The 24514-nt window shown below is 39.1% G+C and overlaps 1 protein-coding gene across 1 annotated transcript in view; it reads right to left on the bottom strand.

The window, feature by feature from the left end:
- The window catches only part of LOC115436254 (mitogen-activated protein kinase kinase kinase kinase 4), a 48471-nt gene that overhangs the window by 22194 nt on the left and 1763 nt on the right, over window positions 1-24514 (bottom strand). Inside the window, 12 exon segments of the mRNA XM_030159052.1 lie at window positions 510-596; window positions 1176-1337; window positions 1421-1631; window positions 1773-1845; window positions 1941-2116; window positions 3432-3510; window positions 3589-3643; window positions 3785-3915; window positions 5099-5189; window positions 5277-5387; window positions 5497-5622; window positions 11017-11073. Coding sequence (XP_030014912.1) covers window positions 510-596; window positions 1176-1337; window positions 1421-1631; window positions 1773-1845; window positions 1941-2116; window positions 3432-3510; window positions 3589-3643; window positions 3785-3915; window positions 5099-5189; window positions 5277-5387; window positions 5497-5622; window positions 11017-11073 — 1359 coding nt within the window.

The raw sequence follows: 24514 nt of genomic DNA, 5'->3' as shown, positions 1-24514 counted from the left end.
CTGCATAAAGAATTCAGCTAATGCATGTTTTGTCCATTGGATTTTCTGTTAAGAGAAATCTTTTAAGAAATTATCACTTACTTTCTGTAAGTGATTATTTCATTAAAAAACAAAAAACAATATTGAAATAAAAGGTCTTTTACTTTTTCAGAGTCAAAAAGGCCTGAGAGAGATTTATATTTATGTCTATGAGTGGAAGATAAACAGCCTATTTCTTTGTTTCTTTTTTGTAGGTGTTTTACTATGAAAATTAAATCTCATTGACCATGAAAGACAGGAATGACCTGTATTTCGAATTAGATATTTCATCTGAAAAGAAAATCCCATGAACAAAACAAACATGGACCTGAATTCCTCAATTTTAAACTGTACAATTTTAATGTACTTATGCATGGCTGAATGAGATGACAGAAAAGTGGAAAAAATGAAATAACATTAAAAAAAATCACATATGACACAACAAAATGATTTCTTCTATCAAGTGTACAATCAGTATAAGTGTGACTGACCAGCAGCATGGCCTGTTCACGGAGCAGCTGCTCCTGTAACATCTCCAGGTGTCTCTGCTCCTCCTCCAGCTGACGTCTGATGTACTCCTGTCAACAGAAACAAGGCAGGATGTGCCGTCAGAGGAGAACAAAACAGAACGAATATTGTATTCACACCTGACATTAACATGTATCTCTCTGACTTCCGGTTTCATACTATATGCATAGGCAGGACACTGCAATGTACTTCCCATACCTAGTCTGCCACAAATTAAAAAGAAAATAATAAAATGGAAACAATAAAGGCCAACTCTAGTCCTTAATGTATTTTGGGCAAACTAAATTATAACATGTTTGAAACACTTGTAATACGTCCTCCAGCCTTCATTTTCAAGTTAGAGATTTGTATAAAAAAATAACAGAACTGTACTTCATTCTTCTTTAAAGTCAGTTTACTGCTAGAATGAACTGGTCAAGAGGTTTGAAGTGGTGGCACAAGTCTTGATTTGCCAAGATTAAAAGCAAATGAGTCCTACTTAAGATAGTTTCTTATTAAACAGCCTTGTGCCACCTGTGACAGGCTGTTAATTATTTTGTCTCATACACCTCATCTCCATTTCCTGTGATCCAGACACACTTGTGGCAGATACTGAACTTAAATCCTCTTTAAGCTCATAGTTTACTGACCTGTTCACGATCATTTCTCCTTTTCTCATCTTCTGCCCGCCGACGCTCCTCCTCTTCTTTACGTCTTCGATCCATCTCCTCTATACGTCTCTTCTCCTCCTGCTCACGGCGACGCTGCTCGCGTTCCTGTTGCCTCCTCATTTCTCGCTCACGCCGTTGTTGCTGTAAAACAGTTCAAAATAAAACATGTCAAACTTTTTACTCATCAGTTCTGTCTCCATGATGTCCTGGAAATATCTTCCTACCTCCTCCAGTCGCCTCCTCTGCTCCTTTTGTTGCTCTATGCGCTTCTGCCTCTCCGCCAGTAGCTGGCGCTTATACTCCTCCTGCTCACGAAGCTGCTGCTCCTGGAGGAGCTGCTGCCGGCGGAGGGCCTCGGACCGCTCCTTGTTCTCCTGCTGCAGGCGGATGAAGTCACGACGTAAAGTTGATTCACCTGGCACGTTGACAATGGAACTACAGATGGAGAAAAAAGTTGGCAGATGAGTTTAATTACAGAACCCTTGCTCAGTTTAAAAGGTCTAACCAAATATTATTTCACTATTATTATTATTTAGTATTTTAATAACAGGAAAGTGAGCAATGACAAGCCCATACCTGGGTTCTCCCTCCTGCTCTGGGGGATCCTCTTCTTCCTCCTCACTGCCACTATACTCATACTCAGTTTCATCTAAATACAGAAAATTCAACAAGTCTGTCAAATCACCACTACAAACTCACAACAGACTAGCATACGTCAGGGACAAACAGCAGAGACAGATGCACCTTTTTCTCCCCTCTTCTTCTTGGTGCGGTCGATGTGGTCTTTGAGCTGGATGCGGACTTGCCTCTCGTTTGGTTGGTCCCGGATGAATGGGTGTTTCAGCAGCTGCTCTGTTGGAGGGCGCTGTGTGTAGTTCTTCACTAGACAGCTTTCAATGAAGCTAAAGAACTTTTTGGACCTGTGGAGAGTGTAAACAGAGCAGGGAGAAAAAGTGAAAAGGAGTCACAGGAGAGAAACACCGCATGATGGAGAAACAGTGGGTAGAATGAGTAATACTTCAACCAACCAGGGACATCAAGGACCCCTAAGTGTAGCTGACATTTCTACAAACAATCTCCAATTCCTAATTATACAGCAATCCAAAAAACCCTTACTCTCTTCATTTCTGTGAAACACTGTACTGTATGATAAAAGCTGAAGGTTTCTTTGTGTAAATTGACATTAATACATGTGGATGGGCAGAATGAACCTTTCATGACACATATACCATGAAATTAATGAAATCTGATGCACAGTACAGTGAGATTATAGTCATCATTGCACCTGGCAACACACAGCGTGGATCAGTCATATTCAAAAGTTCAATAGAATAAATTTTATTAATAGAAGATCTATTAAAATGTAGGGGTTATCCAAATGGGTTTTGTAGACAGTTAAAAAAAAAAAAAAAACCCTAACAAAAAAACAAAAACAAAAAACATAAGTCCTCTCAGTTGTCATTCCAGATAAAAAATGGTTTGAGCTTTTTCTGCAGTGCGTCCAGAGTAGTGCTATAGTGTGTGTGCCAGCAGAGGCTGAGGCTGCCAGCGCAGGTGTAGCACAGATGTTGAGCTCAGCAGCAAATCACAGGAAAGGCCGAGCTCTAGATACAAGCCTCAGTATCTGCTTTGTCTAAAGTTACTGATGAGATCAAAATGTTCGGGACGAATACATAAAGACGTAAAGCATACATAATATATCATAGGTTAATTTGATACAGGAGGTTTGATCAGGATAATAGAGTTTTGGAAAGGATTTAAACAGCATTTCTTCCCCCACATTTTATACATTTTTGCAATTGTACATAACAATAGACACAGATCTAAACCATGACAAAACCAATGACCAAAACAACAAACCAGACAAAGACACAACGTTAATATCTTTCACAACAATACCACATATAAAAGGACAGTGCAAGTACTCTCAACTTAGATAAATAATCATTTAAATTATCAAAGGGAAACAACAGATCCTATGCAAGGCTGGATCAGGATTAAGGAAAAAAGAACTGAGAAGGTTGCCTATTGCTCTGAATTTATAGTCTTTTAACTTAATATTTGCGACAATGATATGCACCTCCTCACCTGGTACCAAATGGTTTCAGTTCTAAAATTAGTGTCATTAAGTATATGTGTTATTCACTCCATACCAAAGAGATTTAAAAACTCAGACGCCCATGTTTCTATAGAGAAACACTTTGATTAAATAGCACTTTTCTGCAAAATACTCACCATTTCTTTGATTTGAGCCTAGGAGGAGGGTTTCTTGGAATAAGGAAGAGTGCACGCATTGGGTGCATGTCACATAGTGCTGGAAGAAGACACATACTTAAGTCAATAAGAATTAAAAAACAAAATAAAGACATTAGACGTATGAACGAGCACTCACGTGGTGCTCCTTCTGCCATTTCAATAGCTGTGATACCACAAGACCACAGATCACTCTGCAAAGAGAAGACAACACCCATTAACCAAAACCACAATAAACAAACACTGACAATACCAATGAGCTCGCAGGTGCAATACACCTGCTTCACAGGGCTGTATCTCATTCTTTGCTGACTTTGCTTTTTCTGTACTCTTACTCTGTAATCATATGTAGCATCTGGGTTCTCGTCACAAGCGATGACCTCGGGGGCCATCCAATATGGAGTCCCGATGAAGGTGTTCCTCCTCCCCACTGTTCGATCCAACTGGGCACTCACACCAAAGTCCACTAGAAAAAGGAAATAACAGTGATTCAAGTTAATTAAGTATTACTGATACATATTTTTATATTTTTATACATATTTTTTAGTCACATATATCAAGCTTCAAGTATATGACAAGTTTTGTTTTCAGAAGCCCAACAGAAAAAAGAAATTCATTGAAATTTATATCTGCTTAACAGTAGCTTTTGGATTCTGAATATAAGGAGAATTGGTCTTTAGTTTTATGAAATTATTCATGACATATGCTGGTCTCAGGCTGTGAGCTTGTTTTCAGTATTAGCCTATTTAAGTGCTTGTTGTATGAGCTATGCTCTGTTTTCCAAAAAATTGGTTTTGTTAAGCTTTTAGCTAGCATTCTTAAGATTACATACAGTCACGAAAAAAACTATTAGACCACCCTTGTTTTCTTCAATTTCTTGTTAATTTCAATGCCTGGTACAACTAAAGGTACATTAGCTTGGACAAATATAATGATAATAACAAAAATAGCTCATAGCTATTTTTTAATTATTTATTTAAAAAATTATTATTAATTATTATTATTAATTATTTTTTAATTTTTAATAAGCTTAATTTAAGAGCTGATATCTATCCATTTTCCTTGTTTTCTTGATAATAACCAAAATCACTTCAGTTCTTACATCAATAGCTATGGCATTCTACTGTCAAAAACAGTGCTTTTAGGCATTCCATGTTTTCTTTTCTGTCTGTTTTAGTCACATGATACACACAAGAGTAGTGCTTGATTGCATAACCATTGTTTTTGATGACTTTTGATGGTCTAATAATTTTTTCCGTGACAGTACATGTATAGTACATGTATACTGAAACAACTGTCGTGTAGCATTGACATGGCAACACAGACGGAACAGCTTAAAAAGTTAATAACAATCAGGATTCATGGTTTGCATTGGAATCCACCTTATCAGTTTTGAAACAGAACAGATGGACAAGAAACAGCTGATTTCTCTATTTGCTCAATTAAAACACAAATGTACATTGGCTAAACACATCTATCGAATTGTTGATGAAATTCACATTGCTTAAAAACTAATCATGTGAAGTCTAGAAAAATCAGTGAGATGAAATAAAAGGATCTCATCTCAACATGGCATTCTAAGTTTCTTTATAGATGTGGTTGAACACGGAGTATCATGACAGTACGCACAAAAAAACCTTGTCACTTACCTAGTTTGACTTCTGCATTTTCTGTTAGCAGGACGTTCTGACCCTTAATGTCTCTGTGAATGACGTGGTGGGCATGTAAATGGGCCAAACCCTAAAAGGCAAAAACCACAGGACATGAGTTTTGGAGAAGACAGCAAACAAAGACACGAGAGGACATACAAACAAAGAGGGGACTCACTCTGAGGATCTCTCTGGAGATGTATGCAATCCAGTCTTCCTTTAGCTGGTTCCCCTTGGTGTTCTTCACCAGGTCTGTGATCGAACCAGCACCACAGAACTCCATCACCAGCTACAGAGAGTAAAAAAAAAAGATAAATTAAACACATAATAATGCAAATCTGCTTCCTTTCATTCCTCTAAAGTCAGCTTTAATTTTTTAAATGGATTTGAGGACTTACCCATAGCTGGTCGTCATGTCCTGGGGGGCTCTTCTTAATGAAAGCGCCGTAGTAGGTGGCTATGTTTCTGTGGTGGGAATACTTCTTCAGCATATTGATCTCCAGTTTAATTTCCTCCTCTTCATCCTGAACATAAAACACACACATTACATCTCCAGGGTCTAAAACATGATGCCATTGCAATGTTACCTCTTTATGATGAAACACAATGATCAGAATGTAACACAGACTGTTCTTCAATCTGAATCTAGCTTTGAGTGACATCTCACATCAGATCAATTCACTTGCATATTTGGGGTCAGACCCAGTGTCAAACTATGTGACAACGCCCAGCTGTGGTTTCAATGAGGTATTTAGGTCCCTGCTCTTTAACAATGCCATTAGAGTGGTTGTCTAGAGCCAAATAATTCCTTTGTTTAGGGATTAATGATGCATGAGTGAGCCTCATTGTGAGCTGATGTGTACAGTAGCCATTAAGAGTAATCCATGCTAAAACATCAAACACGTATAAGATCAATGACAGATCCTGCACAGATATAGTGTACATTTATTCCAAAAGGGTCATCCATGGCTTTTTTCTCCCCCTCTGGAAAACAACAAAGCCCTCTACACACGTATTTCTCTCTACTGCTTTTGATTTTTTTTCCAAGTGCAGCTGTTAGGATTATCATCAGCTCAAGAAAACAAGATGAGTGCATGCATTTCATTCACCCCTAATTACACTGAGGATCTAACCAAGTATAAGCTATTGGTGGTCTTTGGGTTTTGCATCATACTAGTTCTACTAAAATCTATCAAATTTCAACACTTTTATGACATGATTAAATTGCATCAAGTATTGAAAAATGACTGGTTTTGTTTACTATCTTTTATATAGCAAATTGCAGGGTCTTTAAAGTGCAAGTCACATTCAGCTTGTGCATATTTTTTCATTCATGATTAGGTTAATGGACAACTTCACATGGTAAGTAGGCAAACTGTTTCAAGTGTGGAAAACTGCTAATGAGCTGAAAAACTATTTTTTGTACCATTATGTATTGTATACTGTGGTTTAAATGTGAGCAAAAAAACTATGGTTCGGGAAACAGCATTGAAGCAAAGCTATTAATCCATGTACCTGCATGGAAATTAATAAATAAAAGGTAGGCTGAAGTACTGACTGGAAAAACTCTACCTTTAACCTTTACTGGTAAATATCAAGTCAAAGATGAATTACTAGGAGAGTAATAAGAGCTCAAACCAGTAATAACCAGTTTGATAATCGCACAAACCCCTGTAGGTACGAGGTGCAACTGGGAAATCAGTTATTAACCGGAGTTTAAAAGGCTAAATCATCTCTAATCATCTCTGCAGATGTGGCTTGCATGAAGAAGATGGTCTCTGTTGGAAGGAAGCAGTGACCTGTCCGCTTCACAAAAAGGTCATAACTGACTGCGGTGCTACAAACCAATAGCAACGTGACAATGATTAACCGTGACACGCTAATTGAGCACACGCAGGGATCAGCCCGCGAGTGGTTTGCTTTATGGGTGCATGGCCTCTCCTATAGAAAGTGCAGCCGGAGGAAGGGGGAGAAAGTAAAGGTGGGGGGTGGCTGTACAATGTTATCACTGCAGAGTACGCAGTGTGAGGTTTGAGGGTTAAAATTTCAGTGGTTTCATTACAATTATCACCAGCTGCACAGGACAAAGAGACGCAGAGCAAGGTGAGGCTGCACACTGTACTGGAGGCATCACCTATAGCAAAATGGCAGTTGGCAGTCTATGCAGGCGGCCATGCTGCTCCTGCATGACTCGTTTTGAGTTGACGTAAGCCGTTCTGTTGTGCACCCTCCCTCCCTTCCTCCCACCCTCCCCCTATCTCCCCCTCTTCTCTGCTGTGCAGCTGTTGGATTATCACACTCCCGACTGTGAAAGCTGCGCTGCCACAAGTCACATGGTGAGGGAAAGACAGACACAATCATATGGTGATGTGTGTCAGAGGGAGGAAAAAAAAGACAGATGAGGAGGAGTGGAACCGAAGCCAAGAAAGAAGAAGAAAAACAACGTTTCAACATGCACACAAGGCGTTTCTACTCACACAATATAAATACGTTTTGCAGTTGAAAGACAAAATTGGGATAACACCTAAAAGTTTGAATATGTGTTAATAGTGTGGAAAACCATGCTGTCAAGTATTGTTTTCATCAATAATATATTATATAGTGTCCAGGTTTTATTGTTGGCTAAATCACCTTTTAATTTAATACCACTGTTTCTTACCCTTTCTCAGCTGTTGCAAATGCAAAAACAACCAGGGCTCCTCAACATGTAGGACACAGTAGCCACCCCAACCCCCATTAGCTTTATAACAGAGGATTCAAACTGCATTTAATATAAACTAAAGGAAGCCCAAAGTAGAAAGGCATCTGCTTCTAGCTTCGGGCCTTTGTGGCCGTGAAGCAGAGGACAGGGGGAGAATGTGGAGCATGAGAATGTGGGTCAGAGTGACAGTGGACAATCCAGCATGACTGTGGATGGAGCTGCAGAGCCAGGACAGAGGAGACAACATCGCTCAATAAAAAATTTGTGAACGAGCGCCAGGTGATGCTTTATGCCTTTAGAGAAGGTTATCAATATAATCAGTGTAAATACCCTTTGAGAATTTTACAAGGCAAATAATGAAATGATGGTGGAAAACAAGACTGAACAATATGGGCTAAGATTCATAATTGTTGTAGCATTTTCTCAGTCCTTTCAAGCAGTACATACTGACAATTTACTAACCAGACAAAAACAATGAAATAGATGAATGGATGATTCATTTTCAGTGATTCTGCAACTACGATTACATGCACACTTATTTTCCAAATTTGGCTGTATTCCATGTAAACAGCATGCTTTCTGAATTGGAAAGTAGCATTTTCTGATCTTCTCATATTAGATTTTAGGGACATTCTTTGGACATGTGTGCACATGGCAGCAGCTAAAAAGGTCTTATATAGTTTTGTGTATTACACACAAACCCGTACCCAACAGTTAATGCACAAAGAAACAACCTAGATGTCTGGTTAGAAGATAAAGACACCTACTTGTGAACATGACAAAAGATTTAAGCAGATTTTTGCACAGATGCAAGTATCATAGCACCAACTTTACAAAAAGGTGGTCAAGAGAATGAAAATGGTACGCTGTGATTGCATGGCGGAACTAACTGACAATATCAGGAATGTCGTCGATTAATGTTTTGCAACAGCTACTTTTTTGAGGATAACACCCTGCTTTGAAGAATTTGTTTAGACTTGCAGACACAAATCCTTGAACATTTATATGGATGCTAAGTCCTGCACTACCTGTATGAATTTATTCACCTATTTCAATACTTCCACACCCTTTTAGTGGGTGACCATGTACATAAAAAGTGTAAAATATGAAATTCAATACAGTCTCAGAATAAATGTTCTGGTTGTATTCAAATCACACTCAAGGAATCCCAGCGATTGAAGTACTATTCTGTCACTGCATAACACCTACAGACACTGAGTGAAAAAACACAGTGTGAGGCCTGGCAGTTAGCTCTATCAGATGGATGTAGGTGACAAAAACATGATGGATTGTTCAATCATGTGCAGGTAATAAAACATGATGTATGTTATGACAGGTGTCTGGGAAGGTTACTACAACAAGCCAGTCTTAAAGCCATGTACCCTCTGTTAGTGTTTTGCACAAAACAAAGCCAAGCTGCAGGATCAGGTCTGCTTCTGTGCATTAACAAAAAACAACAAATATTACATCTACTTTGGCAAAAGAGAGGATTCAGATGCTAATTAGCTGATGCACTGACACAGGCCTAACGCCAACAACACAGTCTGAGCACCTGCTTTACGCTCCAAATGATTTTCAGTCAACAGAAGCCCCATTGTCTCCAAGTACCTGCCTGTATAAAAGCCACACCTCAGCGTGCTGTCAGCAGGAAACTGTTGGGAAATATTCGCAATGCCGGTTCCATGTGATAATAAATCCAGTGACTGACTCGCTTGTACATGATGTCAGTTTACATGAGGAGTGGCAGCAGCAAGTCAGGGCAGGTTATCTGCTGCCATGATGTTTAACTGTTTACAGTAAGGGTCAATACATACCACCTCACCTGGAAACTCGTGGAAATTCAAGGGGCCTTGCAAAACCCTGACACTCTACACTAAATACATCTTTAGTTATGAATTTATGAAGTGAGCCAAATTTCATCTTTAATATCTGTATTGTAAGCCTCAATAATTGCTTATTTTCACTGAACTGATTAAAATTTGTATTGCACATCCAAGAAACCCTCCAGAAAACTGGTGACACGTTATATCATCACTCCATAAATCAGCTGAATAAACATAAGAAGCTGTCATTAAAAAAAAAAAAAAAAGAAAAAAAAAGTCCCATAATTTTCCTTTTCTTGCAACCACACATTGATGCTGTATAATATTCATGTAGCTCAATCATAAATTGAAATTTGTTGGTCTTGGTGAAAAAACTGACTACCACATATCTTTCAAGAAATATTACCTGAATTTTCTTTTCCTTTGAATTTTATGGGAAAATGCTTAAACTAATTGCAGATATACCGTACATGAACTATAAAGATGTTTCCAGATTTTTATCATGAAAATACATGACATAAACTAGCCTGTAAAACCTATGTCTTTGTCCTTGTAATTTAAAAAAAAATTCAGGGCTGAAAGAGCGACCCACTCCCAGGCTTTAACCTTCATTGGTGGTGTATGTGTGCATGCGATTGCACCCATATTCCTCCATCATTACTATGACGGTGTGGGCGATTGGCACTGCTGGCCTCCACTGCAGCTCTGCTTTGTGTTAATGCATATGTGCATGTGCGGTTGTATGTGTCCTCTCATCTGCAGACAGAACCTCCCACAGCTGAGGGCAGCCTGAATGACGCATTTCAGTCAAAAAGCATCCTGTTGCCTATGTCCTTCTCCCTGTTATTTCTTATTCAGGGAGGGGGGCTCATTACAGAGCATGGTATTATGTCTGTGTAAGCTCTAAAACATTAAGACGTCAGATCAGAATGAATGTGGGTCAGTTTTAGACTGACACGACAATGGGAGCAAAGACAAAATCTTATGTGCATATTTCTGAGTACATACAGTATTTCATTTTTCATTATGTTAAGTCTACAAAGATAAACAACCAATCCTCTGGCGTAGAAACAGTCGATAAAACCCTACGCAAACACCTAGTCACTTAGAGTTTCACTGTTGCAACACAGCTGCACAATAACACCTGACATGACTAATGGTAATTTCCTGGGACAACTGGAAAAACCACTATGTAAAAGACTGTCTGCAACCAAACTATGATAAAGATCAGATTAAATTATGGTGTTGTCTATTTGTTTTTAAGTTTTATCAACCGAAAAAATATCTGGCACTTAGTATGCCCAGTTTTCCTCAATGCTTTTCATTTAAAAAGGAGACTCCTGTAAATGCCAGCAGTGTGACGTGGACACAAACAGTGTTTTGTTCCATCTTACCTCTGTGACGTCCATGACCTTGATGGCAGCCAGCTGTCCAGTCTTGACATGTCGTCCCTGTGAAGAGACAAAACAGAGGTGAGCATTCACACTTCTCTTATTAACTGTCAGCTGGGTTATCATGATTAATGAGCTCAGGAAGTGTGTGCATTATGTGTGACTGATAGAAACCGTGCAATGCAAATGCACCCTGCTATTCCAGTGCACGCTCCTCTAGTGTATTCAATGAAGGTAATACCGTATTTAATGAATATGATACATTTACAAGCTGTAAAGCATGTTCATTTTTGCAATACCACACTGCCATTTGCTCAGCTAGTGGAACACCAAATTAAATAGACTTTAACTGTTTTAAATACTAACAGACAACAGGTAATGATGAAGTCAAGGGTTTAATTATTTCCATCATCCCACAACATATGAACTTGAAAAAAACACCATGGACTTGTGTTTTTAAACATCTGACAGCAATTTTAACATGTTGGTCACTTGTTAGAATGAGCACCGTGGACACTTTCCTGGAAAACTCCTCAAAGCAACATTAGTTCAAAATGCTTTCTGTAAAATTGATGTGAAGGCTTCAACAACGTAAGGTGAACAGCCTGTACTGCTCTCTGTATTATCTTTAGAATGTCGAAGCAACAGAAGATAATGCAGTCAGTGTGTGAAACCGACTTACTTTTAAGGCTGTTATAAGTCTATTCAGTCATAGACAATGACTTTAAAGTGCAACATTTATTCAAGCAACCCTATCAGATATGAGAATCATTAAATCCTCACGTTGAGGAAGTCGGACCCTGCAGAAGTTTGGCATTTTTGCAAGTAAATAATGGATGGCTGATCAATTACCCAGATATGTTAAGCCTATAAATATAAGGTAACAATGTCCAATATTCAGTGACTTGCGATATATGAGGTGACTAAGTGGAGCTTCATCTGACTGGTCAAATGGTGTGACTGCATGGCCCATACATCCACAACTACGTCTAATTAGTTAGTGTATGGCATGTGTAAATAAAATGAGTTTCAGGTACTCCTGTTCATGTCACAATGATGCTGAAAGGGCAACCATTGCAATTCATAACTCCAAAAGATATTGAATTCAGATATCACAAATGAAAACACCAAATTCGAATATTTCGGGGACAATACTTAAGCATTTCTGTTCACAAGTGACAAATATATAACAGATTATTGCATTTTTGCTGAGTTTTTTTTCCTGATTCGCTTATCTTTGCAACTTTAGTCACTTCAGCAACTGCATGTAGCCAAGAATGTTCCATGTCTATGTCTGAAAGGGGCTACAGATACCACAGCAGGCCTATCATTCCCAAGCCATACTGTAGGGCCCAACATTCCCAGACTCCTCTGCTCTCCTAACACCCTACTGCCACTCCTAACATAAACAAAGGACTGAAATAGAGGCCTCTGTGCAGCCTCTCCCTCCCACCCCCTACCCAGAGAGCAGATAAAGCATGGGACATTTGTGGGAGCGGGTAAGGGTATTCCCCTTCTGTGGAACGATGCTGCAGTCGGCTAACAGACGCAGACATCAATATATGGCCTTTAGCGCCAGGAGGTAAAAGCACATTCATACCAGCTCTGACACACATAAGAGCACTCCCACCATCATCATCACCATCTTCATCTCAGCCAGTGCATTCCATAGTCAATTGAAACTGTATGGATTATGACAATAAAAGCCATGCAGGCTTAGGGGCCCTCTCTGTTCACTGGGCAGGAGAGGGACACTTTACAATGAATTTAATCCTCTCCACTTTGATCCCAGAGGTCGCCGCTACAAAAACAACAGTGTAGCTGACATTATGACTGCCAGCTCCATGTGTGTGAGCTGCTGGTACCACTTTGGACACTTCACAGGTGGGGCTGAAAGTCATGTTTACAAGAAATAAGTAGATCATCTCATTTAGATGAAGGGATTTTTTACACCTATGATTTCTTCTCTGCATATCAGATGGATTTACAGTCACATAAATGTCTCTCACTGAGGGTTTTCTAGGCCACAAGGTTATTGCATTTGGATACTACAAAACAAGCGAGTTACACAACACAACAATCACACATGAGTTTATACACAAGTTTCCCTGGCTTGCCTTAATCCCCTCACACCATCACGCTATTGTGCTTGAAATAAGGACAACAAGAAAACTGCCAAGTCTGTGCAACAGAGCACAATGGAGTCCAAATCCCTTATAAATAAACTCGTAGAGTCCTGGAGGGCCTGGAAAACATGACGTTCGCTGTATTTACCATTTTAAAAAGTAAATAACATAAATCATTCTAAATGTAATGACTGTAGATAACTCTGTTTCAATACCACTGAAAATATTTATGTGCTACATTGTAAAATGAATGCCACATTAAAATATACACAGGAGTAATAAAATGATAGTGTCAATAGTAAGTTTATACTTTTATTCTGTTCTGATTTATTAGCCAGGTCTGCAACACTTTCAACACTAGTTTTTGCAATTAGGCTGTGTGAACAAACACGATAACATCTTTTTTATTGTTTCAGACAGCACTATCATTTTATCCTGTCACTGGAAACTGCACTATTTATACCAACTCTTTTTAGCATTTGGACAATGTTTTGAGTTCTGTCATACGCCACAGATGATGTGATGTTCTGTTTACTTGTTACACTTTACGCTGCTTTAGTTCAAACTTGTTCAATGACTAAATTTGGTGTTTCATCAACCAATATTTATGTTAAGATTTTAATAATGCACTGTTAAACTATACAATGGTTGACTTTATTATCATATTTTGTTACGTCAGCAGTTGTAAATTAGCATAAAACGTCCAAATAAGACTAAAAAAATTAAGAAATTAGGAAACATTTTATTTTTTTGCATGGATAATTGAAAGTGTATAAAGAAATAGGCTTTTTACGGTTTCTGCTAACTTTATATGAAGAACTGATTAACTAAATTTATGGAGAATGTTGTTCTTTGTTGTGATATGCCATGAAATTACATATCAGGATACGATATTTCATCATTGCTGCACATAATATATTAAAGAGCACAGTGTATTTCAGTACCTTGATGTAAAAAAGGCTGGAAGCATCATCAAAAAAACATCCATTTAATAATGTCGAGGAAACAAATTACATGGCATTGACAAGGATGACCAGGAAATAGCCTGTGACCAATGGGTTTGTATAAAGGTAGATTAAACTTGAACTCTACATGGTGTAAAGCAGTATGCGATTATTATCATTATCAAAGGCAGCCGCTTCCTTCCTCTAAATGGCCCAGTGTCATGTGGATGGGCCCCTGCTACACAGACCAGCTGAGTTCCACAGGGCCCCCTGAAGCAACCAACAAGGCGTGGCCGTGCAACAGAGGGGTTATCTGAGGAACTGAGCTATCACTGAGCCCTCCCTCGCCTCCATCTCCACTCCTCTTAACCATGGCCAGATGTGCCGCTGGCCTCTCTCCAGTTCTGCACTAAACCACTGACTGACTTACTGCCATCAGAGCCAGACACACTGAGCAAAAAAATCTACCCCAAAACCAAATACTCTCCTCTACAAGGGCTCAATTAACAGTGTTGCTGTGCAGAACAAATCTCACTCAATGCTAGTGACTCAATAAGAGAGGCTGCTCTATTAAAGAGTGCTGACATAAGGGGTTTGTGCAATCTGAACATTAAATGAGCCACTTAAAGTAAATACACTTCAGCTGCTGTCCCAGTGTCTGCTCTGTTTGTATTGTATATAAATCCTGGAAAAGGTTTTTAAGGCTGCTGATAGGACAAGGATGATTCACATTTTGGGGTGGATTGTGAGCTGTAATGCTCGGCAGTATCGTTAGTGGTCTGCCCTGGAGTCAGCATGGACAAAGGAGGAGTACTGTTTCCCATCCACTTTTCCACACGGCTCGTATCCTGATTGACCAGAATACAAAGAACCTCTGCCTCCACACTCCTTCCACATTAATGTGCTATCAATCACAGTTAGCAATGATTTCAAAACACTGGCTGGATCTTCTTACGAGGCTCGCTGACATCACAACTAGGCACTTATGTGGAAATTGAGCAACACACTTTTCACCTAGCCGTATAGGTGCAAAACAAACTGGGTTTCATGTTGTTAGTTGACACAGAGAGGTAAGAGAAAGAGCTGCTGGGTGCCCCAGTTCTAGGCCCTAAAGGTCAGCCCTGACTGTGTGTTTGTTGTCAGGTGTTGGTGGTACAGCTGTGGAAATGAGGGATGGATGACCCTCCCCTGAAGGGTCATGTGAAGATCTAACGTGACATCTGAACTGGCAGAGTAGATGGAGGCCTAGGAGGTGACAAACAGGCAGCTCAGATTAGTTAGAAAGCGTTTGGACAGACCCACCGACACATGACTTGAAGAGGCGTAAAGACTTAATTGGAATATTTAACTTAAACACCAACTAATAGTGAATTTTTAAAATAATAAATACCTTATTATACTAAATAAATCTGGGCATTTAATCAACCAAAAAAAAAAAAAAATGTATTACGCTAAATGCTGTGATCTTCTTTTAAAATGAGTAATACTTCTTACAAAGCCTGACCAGATTTGTCTAGATCAATACTTTGTGACATGTCCCAGTAGTCTGATTGATTCATAACTCCATCTCCATTGTTCTCTTCTTCATTCCAAGTAAAACTACTGGTAAAAAAAGAAAAAGCAGATCCACTAACACAGCATGACTGGCAAAAAATTGTGAATGAGATGTATGTAATGGAAGTGTTGACCCATAAGATAAGGACTCAAGAAGAACAATGTTGAGAAAAGAGGGAGAAATGGTCTGTTTATACAACGACAGGATAAGGACAATATTATTGATAACAACACTGGAGCAAACTGTAGAGACACAGCAATCCACTATGTTCTTTTTCTTTTGAGGTTTGTATTTCTTTTTTTTGTCTTCCTTCTGTATGTCCATATTTGCTACATGTTCTTAAAAAAGAAACAATAAAAAGAAAGTGATAAAAAAAAAACTACTGGTAAAATTAGATTTACATAAAAGCAATATTAATGTATTCAACTTTAATCATATTGCACATATTATGGATAATGTTGCATTTTTGTGGTTATATAATCACACAAGCTGACAATGATTTTTATTCATGCTGCTCTACTTATTATTCAGTCGTACCAACATGTTCATTGAAAAACACAACCTCTATCCAAACTGAGATTGAATAAACAGTGTTAACCAACACAGAATTGCTATGTCTCCGATTGTAACTTAACGAGGTAGCTAATATTTACTAGAACACAGCGGGCAAAGACCTCAGCTCCAAAATGAAGCATGTGATTTAGTTTTTTTAAGTTGTAATAACATTGATGGCTGCTGATAATGGTTCCAAAAAGCCCTGGCCTCATTCGATATGTAATGGGCTTGACCCCTCGCAGGAGTCATTCTGGCCTCAGCCCTTTTATTCAGAAGCTCTAATAAGTAATCTGGTGGTCCATCTTTAATTTTTTTCCTCCATTAATAAAATCCCAGGTCAAATAAAAGCTGTAATGTCTGCCTTTGATAGATCTGTGCGAGAGATTGTTCACCTCCCACTGTTGGACTTTCAGAGTTTTGATTTATTTAATGAAATGCCCTTTTTTTTTTACATAGTTGTGGATAACCAGTTTCACTAACGAGACTGTAAAATGACTTTGGTATGTACTACTTGATGAATATACTGTTTTACTGTGTCACTAAACTATCATTTAGGATTAGCTCACCAATGACCCCTTGCAGATGGCTTTGACTCATCAGGCTCCTGCATTTCCTCCCCTTTGGACAAATATGGTTACTTATGTGACTACTGTCAAATAGAGCTGCAACCGATTAATCGACTAGGTGCTTGAAGCCAATGCAAAAACTCCCAATTCGATTAATCGACTCGAATTGATTGAAGGGAGATATTCTATTGCAGTTTTCCTGAACTGAAGCTTCCTTGTGCCTCACAATAAGCATCCATGTGAAACACAACAATGGAATCAATGTTTAACAGCAGAGAAATGAAGGAAACAAAGCTTTGATTCAGGAGAATTGTGGTTGAATGATTTTTTTGGATCACTTTGAGTCAATTAATTGGTTGCAGCTCTAGTGTCAAATCACAATTTACATGCTTCAAAACAGCATTTCAACTATCATTAGGGGATGTCTGTGATTTAGGTATTGTCTGTGTTTGAATTACTGTTTTAGAAAGGCACAAATATCAACCATTTGCTGGAAATACCCTGTGAACCAACCGTGCAATGCACACTGAAATAGTTTTTGTACTCTGTTCATGTATGTGGCGTTTCATCAACACCACCTGCCATGCAGTGAGCAACTGACTTGCCATCTTGGCATAAATCATGTCATTAACTGGAATGTAGTCAGAGACTTATTTGTACTCAGCAGATTACACACCTCAAAATAAACTGCACTTTTAAAAAATCTACTTCATTAGAGTAATGAGAGCAATTGTAATTCATCATTTCCCTGATGACTTATGCGCAAACATTTTTTCCTACGGCTTGCACAGCAGATGAATCCTGAGGGAAGAAATGATCAATCAGCAGTAAGCAGCAGCACATGACATCCAGGGCTGCGCCTTACCCCTGCCTCCCTACCACTCTACACTGCTGCATACCAGCACACTGACCCAATTCTCACACACACACATGCACACACACACACACGCACACACACAGCCTCAACCTTGCTGCTTCTACTCCAACTCTCCCCGGAGAAGTACTGATGAAAGCGGCAAAGACAAAGCTGGGAGAGCACGGCGTTGAGGTGGAGGCTGAGGGAGGGATGGACGAAGCGTGAGACAGCAGAAACAGAAGGATGACAATGCAGAGAGGACACTGAAAGGGGAGAAAAGGAGAGAATAAGAGGGGGTAAAAATAGACAGCAGGGGGCAGAGCACTGGGTTGTGAGAGGGAAGACCAGCTGATATAACTCTATTGATCCCAGTGCAGTGGTGAACTGCTGTAACAGATCAAAGATGCAGAGTGGAGCCTTTACTCATGACTAAACAGGAATTAGATACAGTTCAAGACGAAAAAAAAAAAACATGAGCTTGCAACTAAATCATGTATTGTGTCTGTAATTGAGGACTTCATGAGTTAATTTACAAGTAATCTGTTTTTTAATCTGCCTTTTTGCCACCCTTTTAAGTTGTTAAGATAGTTAATAACAATAGGGATTTCCTACTGTGAGAAAAAAGCCTGAGCCCTTGTATGATGCCATTCACAGACCTTACAGAGGATGAGCTTTGTCTTGGAAATAGGCTTCAGCTGCATGGGAACACATGAAGAATTTACTCTTGAGAAAATCCCTGAATTGGACTTGGCCAGCACCGAGGTGGGCCCATTACATATGAGGACCCATTTCTCTCAAGCCATTAGCGCATTAAAACAAGACATTTCTTAAAGGAAACGTGATCTGGACAACAAAAGAGCTGTCAAGTTAAAGCATCGGAGAAAGACAGGCAGGAGACTGTGTTGTCTGCCTGCGCCTTTGTGTCTCATCTCAACACCACTCGGGTAATGATGTGGCTCAATGAGCTCGACGCACAGACACAGAGAGTTTTGTTCGTGCAGCGTGGCCGGTGAGGGAACGACGTGGGTCTTGTGACACCCATTAGGGAGAGGGTCACTGTGGGGGAGAGGGGGACAAAAGAGACGGACAGTGTGTGTTCAGCAGGATTCAGAATGTGCAGCTTTAATTTGCGCTTCAAGTGTTTTACTCCTCCAACTCTTTCAAAGACTACCAACACACGCTTGCACAGTGTGGAGATAATAGGAAAAACAAGCTGTGACACACTGGTAGCACCCTGGCTGCTGTTGCAAAGTGGGTGACACATTCAACACTACCTGATTAAGACCGAAATGCTCTACCAATCAGCATCAAGGACCTTTCTAAGTGTGTTGTGTACAGGTCAGGAGTCCTTCATTAGGAAACGACATCATCAGTTCAGTAACTTCTCCAATAGCACTGATTAAAGGAGTGATATTTTGCCTTTTTAAATGGAATTATGCATTTTAATTCATTTCCCTGTGGTCTACATAAACTGTAAATGCTATACTTGGGTCTGAATTCTTCATTAATTAAACTCCACAGGTCCATCTTCAACCCTAATTCTGAGTAATGACACGAGAAAGGTCATTTTGAGCGCTGGCCCTTTAAATGCACATGAGCCACTTCATGCTCCACCCCCTCCAGGTTGTTGACCGTCCTTTCTGTCCCATTCAGCCACTTGTGTTCGTTAATACAACCAACAACTGGACATTTTAGGTAATCAGCTCGAAATTTGGAGATATTTTCAGTTTTTACTACAACTGCTGCTGCTGATAAACAATTCTGGGGCATTCAGAGAAATGTTTGTTGGAAGTCTTGACCTTACATGTGCAAACGTTGTCATGTAACTAGTTATAAAACGTAACAAATTAATCAGGAATTAAAACAAATGGTAGAAATCCACTTGATTTTTGCCAAAATGAATATAAAGATAGCTTTGCAGCACCTGGAGGGTTCAAATTCAAACTTTTTGAACTATTACGGTCCCCAAATACACAAATAAATGTACCAAAGACTAATAAAAGTGGGTTTAACAAAATAGGACAATTTAAATCAGGTATATTTGTTAGGACCAACATTATAGAGAGACGAAAAAGGCAATATAACATTTCAATGTCCCCTTGAAAATTGAGCAGGGGTTTAACCATTCTAAAACTAAGACCAAACCTGTAATATGAATGTTCAGTCTGGAGTAAATTATGTATTTTGTAAACAGCAGACTTTTTTTTCCCTTCTTTTGCACCAGCATGCCTGTTTAATTGTCTTTTATATGCAAATGTTATGACTATTTTATATCAATCTATCTTCATGTTTCTTTCATGTTCTTGAAATTCCAATTGTTGTTACATGGTGAGTGGGTTCAAGTAACTGATTTAATTCCATTTTCTGATTTAAATCATTTTCTCCTGTTTTTGTAACCTTTTTTCCTTATTTAAACACCCTGGAAAAAGACTGAACAGCTGAGAATTGTTACACCCCTAATAACATTGAGCATGATAATGAAAAGAATCATTAACTGCCAGTCTCAATTGATGTAATTCTCCTGTTCATGTTGTCACTGTAGTCATTACATTTTAATATATTGTAATTCCCAGAACTAACATATTGGAAATTGAATGTGTTTTTCATAGAGGGTCCATTGTTCAGCTGTGACATATTCTGCAGAATAACAAACATTTCAGGGCCATTTGCCAAAATGAAAGCTTTAAATGGAATATTGGCAACCCAGTGTTAACCAGGCTTCAGGATAAACAGAAAAAGGCTTTATGAGGAGCAGGTTGTGATACCCTGCAAGCAGCGGGAGAGGGGTCACTAAATTAAAGGATTAAAGTGAAGTCAGATGACATCTCCCACCAGGGCTAGAAACTCACATCATCATATATTTAAGAGACTATGATATTTGCATTTCTTTACAACATAGCGTGCTGTGATTTTTAAATAAAACTGCACTGGGTGATGTTAGGCTGTGAAATAAATTAGTGATACTGTGGCCTTTAATTGTAATGTTTCCACAACTTAATTTGCATAATTCTGTTGGTGTGTCTCGAAACTGAACCATTTGCATGCAACCATGTCAAAAAAACACACAGAAAAAGCCCAGCACAAGCAATGTTGTGCATATTCTATATTCAATATTACAAATTTGGTCAGTTTTCATATCTTCATAAGACATAAATCCCATCCTTCACCCCCATCACAATGAACAGACTACCTAAACGAACATGCAGCTGTAATATTCTTATTATTAGCCAACTACATAAAACCTCCAATCTTCCATTTGATCATCTCTAAAACAGACATCCACCTCACTACTTTGATCAGTGACAACCACAGCCCTGAGGTAAGCACCAGTCTAGCCCAGCACCATATGGCACTGGTGGGCATTTAACAGATTGCACAAGAGGTTCCATTCCCTCCTCAGCAGCGGCGGTCCCACCCCTCAGGCCCGTCAGGCAGAGCTAGACCCCCTGAGGATGGAGCTTCTTGTCCTGAGGATCAGGGCGAGGCTGCCCCTGAGGTTCACAGAGAAAACAAAGGAAGGAGATGAAGAACAGTAATGGGAAAGGCTGCGCTAAGCCTCCTGGATGAAATGGAGTTTAACTCTTAAAAATAGCCACTGATGATCCATGGTGGAGACTGCAGAGCATGTACACACGCTTTGGTGAGATGGATTCAACCACATGATCTTGCTGGCATCGCTCCAAACCGGCTCTGCTGCAGCCAGACGATTCACTTTAGGGCCAACCGTTGGATGAACACATTCGCACACGATATCATGACAGTGTGAAAATGCGAGTTGGTAGAACCTTGGTGTGTACCCCATGGATGCACTGCATATGGGGAGGTGGGCCAGTGGGTTCTGCTGCCTCAGGCCTGACTATATAAGGCCATTCTGTGAGCTGAGACAATCCTCCCTGCATACCAAGCACAATTTGAGGAATCATCATGCCTTTTTCTGTGTTATCATATCGCTCCCCCATTTTTTAAGATCCCTGTATGTTGAGTGAGGCACCTGAGAGATTCGACTGAGCCAACTGGTTCACTTCCAGCTGATAGAGAGGGATGGTAGGACATAAACTCAGAGAGAGAGAGAGAGAGAGAGAGAGATGCAATAAAAAGTGAAAACAAACCATAATGAAGTAACTCAGATGGCAGTTATAATTTGGTAATTGATGGTTTTCTTTATTCTATCCAAAAGTAAACTTTGTATCTTGGGAGGTTGAAATAAAAAGGGCAATTTAAACCCGTCACTTTAAGATAAAGGAAATTAAAACCCACATTTCAGCTGTTTCTGGTCAAAATCCATTAAATTGGTGTTACATTGGAATCCCTGTGGTCACTGAATTCAAAAATGCATCATGCAATTCAATCACATTTAACATGTACAAACACATATATATTCATAAAGGTTCCGTGTATGTTATTTAGTTATATCTCAGGGTGAAGATGCTGATCACAAAGAGCTTAACACCTGTCCTATGGATGACACAAAACCCAAGTACCTAGACAGAGCCATTGTTTATTCTGACAGTTGTTGATGATTTGTTAAGGGAGATATTAACTCTGGTCCACAGTAGTGGCTTTTCCATTGGACATCTGTGCAAAACTTTACCGAGATTTACTAAATGTCGAAAAAACAAAAGTGCGTAATGTCGGTTTTTCGGTTAAATCACAAATGAGTGATTTGTTTATTTATTATTGTGAGATGACAAGAGAAGTCATTCCATAAACATGGTGACAAACATAAATATCACGTTGATTTACAGATATATTCAATATTATTATTATTATTATTATTATTATTATATATTACCCCTCTATCCTGTACTAAATTATTCGATTTCCTGGTGTGTCCACACATATCACGCCATGTTTCTTTTAAAACGTTTCTTCTTTGCTTGTTGTAACAGCTATCAACATCTGTTTTTTTTATTCACGTGACTCCAGTTGCAGAAAAAGGTCTTTCCACTGCAGTTTTGCATGATATGATGACCACTTTCGCTACGCCCAAAAAAACCACCTCTTGCCAGTGCAAAATCTTTTCATCGAAAAACAAGAATTTTGCCAAAATTGTCGTTTTTCCATTACATAAATTATATTTGTGCAATTTGAGGGCAATTTGAGCAACTAATGAAACTTAGAAAGTAATGGTAAGGCTTGTAAGAGTAGAATCTGTCATAAAACTGAAAAAATAAAAACATGACTAACTCCCTCTGTATATAAACCATCCAAGTTAACCTCAACTTCTAAGATAACAAACAAAACCACAAAACACAATAATTCTTATTTTTGTGTGTTCAGAATATGTATAACTACAGGATCTGATTACACAAATTAAAACATAATTAGGAATATTATATTCCATTTCTACAATTACATCCTCCTAAATCTTACACACTAGAGCTTAAAGAACAAACGAGACAGACTGATTAATTATTTCTGGTAAAAACGACACAGTCAATACTGTATAAGCAGTAGAGCTGATTAGAAATCTAGTTTCCATTTTTGATTAGCAAGCTTACCCAAACAATGCGAAGTGATTTAAAAGGGGCATTTTAGCTGTAACGTCTTTTTCATAACTGCTGTCAGTCAGGGGCTGCTGTGCTATGTTTTCAGACTGTAATCTGGCACCTGTCCAGGGGCAGCGGCTGCCCTCTTGGCAGAGGCTGTAGTCACAGAGCCAGCAGCACAGCACGCCCACAACAACCTTGACATGGCATTTTGGGTCTTAGAGAGCAGTTTTATTCTTTAATTTTATGGGATAAAATGAAAAACTTGGTCAGCAAGTTTAACTCAAATTGTTTTTAATGGATAGAATAATATCTCAACTGCAACTGATATAAAAGCATAAGTATAAATAATAATTTTATAATTTCAAGAATAAAAAAAACATGTAAAGCTTCTCAAGTATGATTTGTTTTCTAGTTTCCTTTTCTTTTTAAAATTAGCTAACCGGTATAAATGTCAAAAATAACCAATAATACCAAAAATGTAATTCAAACAAGTGTAAAGATTTGCTAATTTTATGGAAATAAAATAACACTGAGGAAAATATCTATAGGTTTGGGATTGTCAGTTCATCAAAACAAGCTTTGCCAAGATTCCCTTTAAGCTCCAAGAATTTAAAAGGGGTTTTTGCATTATATTTTGATCTTTTAAGTCTTATGCAATGAATCAATACTGAAAATAGCTATCAGTGGTAGCACTCTAGAATCATTATAAAACCAAAGTTAAAAGCTGCACTTACATGCTTGAGGTTTATCTATTAAGCAACTTGTGAATTTTAGTCCTTACATTGTCTCTAATGACAAAGAACCCTACGGGAAATGTCTCAAAAGAATCAAAAGTCACTACAAATCAAAGAGTTAAGAACCTTGGTCACACTGGGCTGTCTAAAAGGGGCTTGCAAACTGTGACCAAGTGCCTGACAAAGCAGAAAAGGCCTCAGAGGGGAAAGAAACTCCACCCCATTTTCAGTTGGGGGGCTGTTGTGATTATTCAGTCGGTTGGCGTTTGAAACCCTGCAGACAAACACCTCCTTTCTGTGGACCTAACTGACTGGCTGAGTGGTGGACGGGAGGCGAGGGAGACCCAAAGAGTTAGGAGACAAACTAAGCTTTGTGAGAGCCATGGGCAGGTTCTGTCTAGGGCAGGACAGCTGCTCTTCTACCAGCCCACCCCCTTTCCTCCACCACCACCACACTGCACATGCTCACAGGCCACATGCTCATCCAACGGTGACAGTAAATGCAACGATCGACAGCTGATCGACAGAAAGCTCCTGCAGCAACCTCTAGCATTCGACTACAGTGAACCAGAGACATTTCATCCCATGCATGTCTTTGTGTCAACTGCAGAGCTAATCTGACAGCCCTCTCTTGTACAAGCTCCATTCCCACACAGCAGCACTTGCAAATAGA

The sequence above is a fragment of the Sphaeramia orbicularis genome, chromosome 2 (genome assembly GCF_902148855.1).
Source record: "Sphaeramia orbicularis chromosome 2, fSphaOr1.1, whole genome shotgun sequence".
NCBI classification, from domain to species: Eukaryota; Metazoa; Chordata; class Actinopteri; order Kurtiformes; family Apogonidae; genus Sphaeramia; species Sphaeramia orbicularis.
The sequence above is the reverse complement of the archived record's forward strand: the minus strand, read 5'-3'. Positions and strand labels throughout refer to the sequence as shown.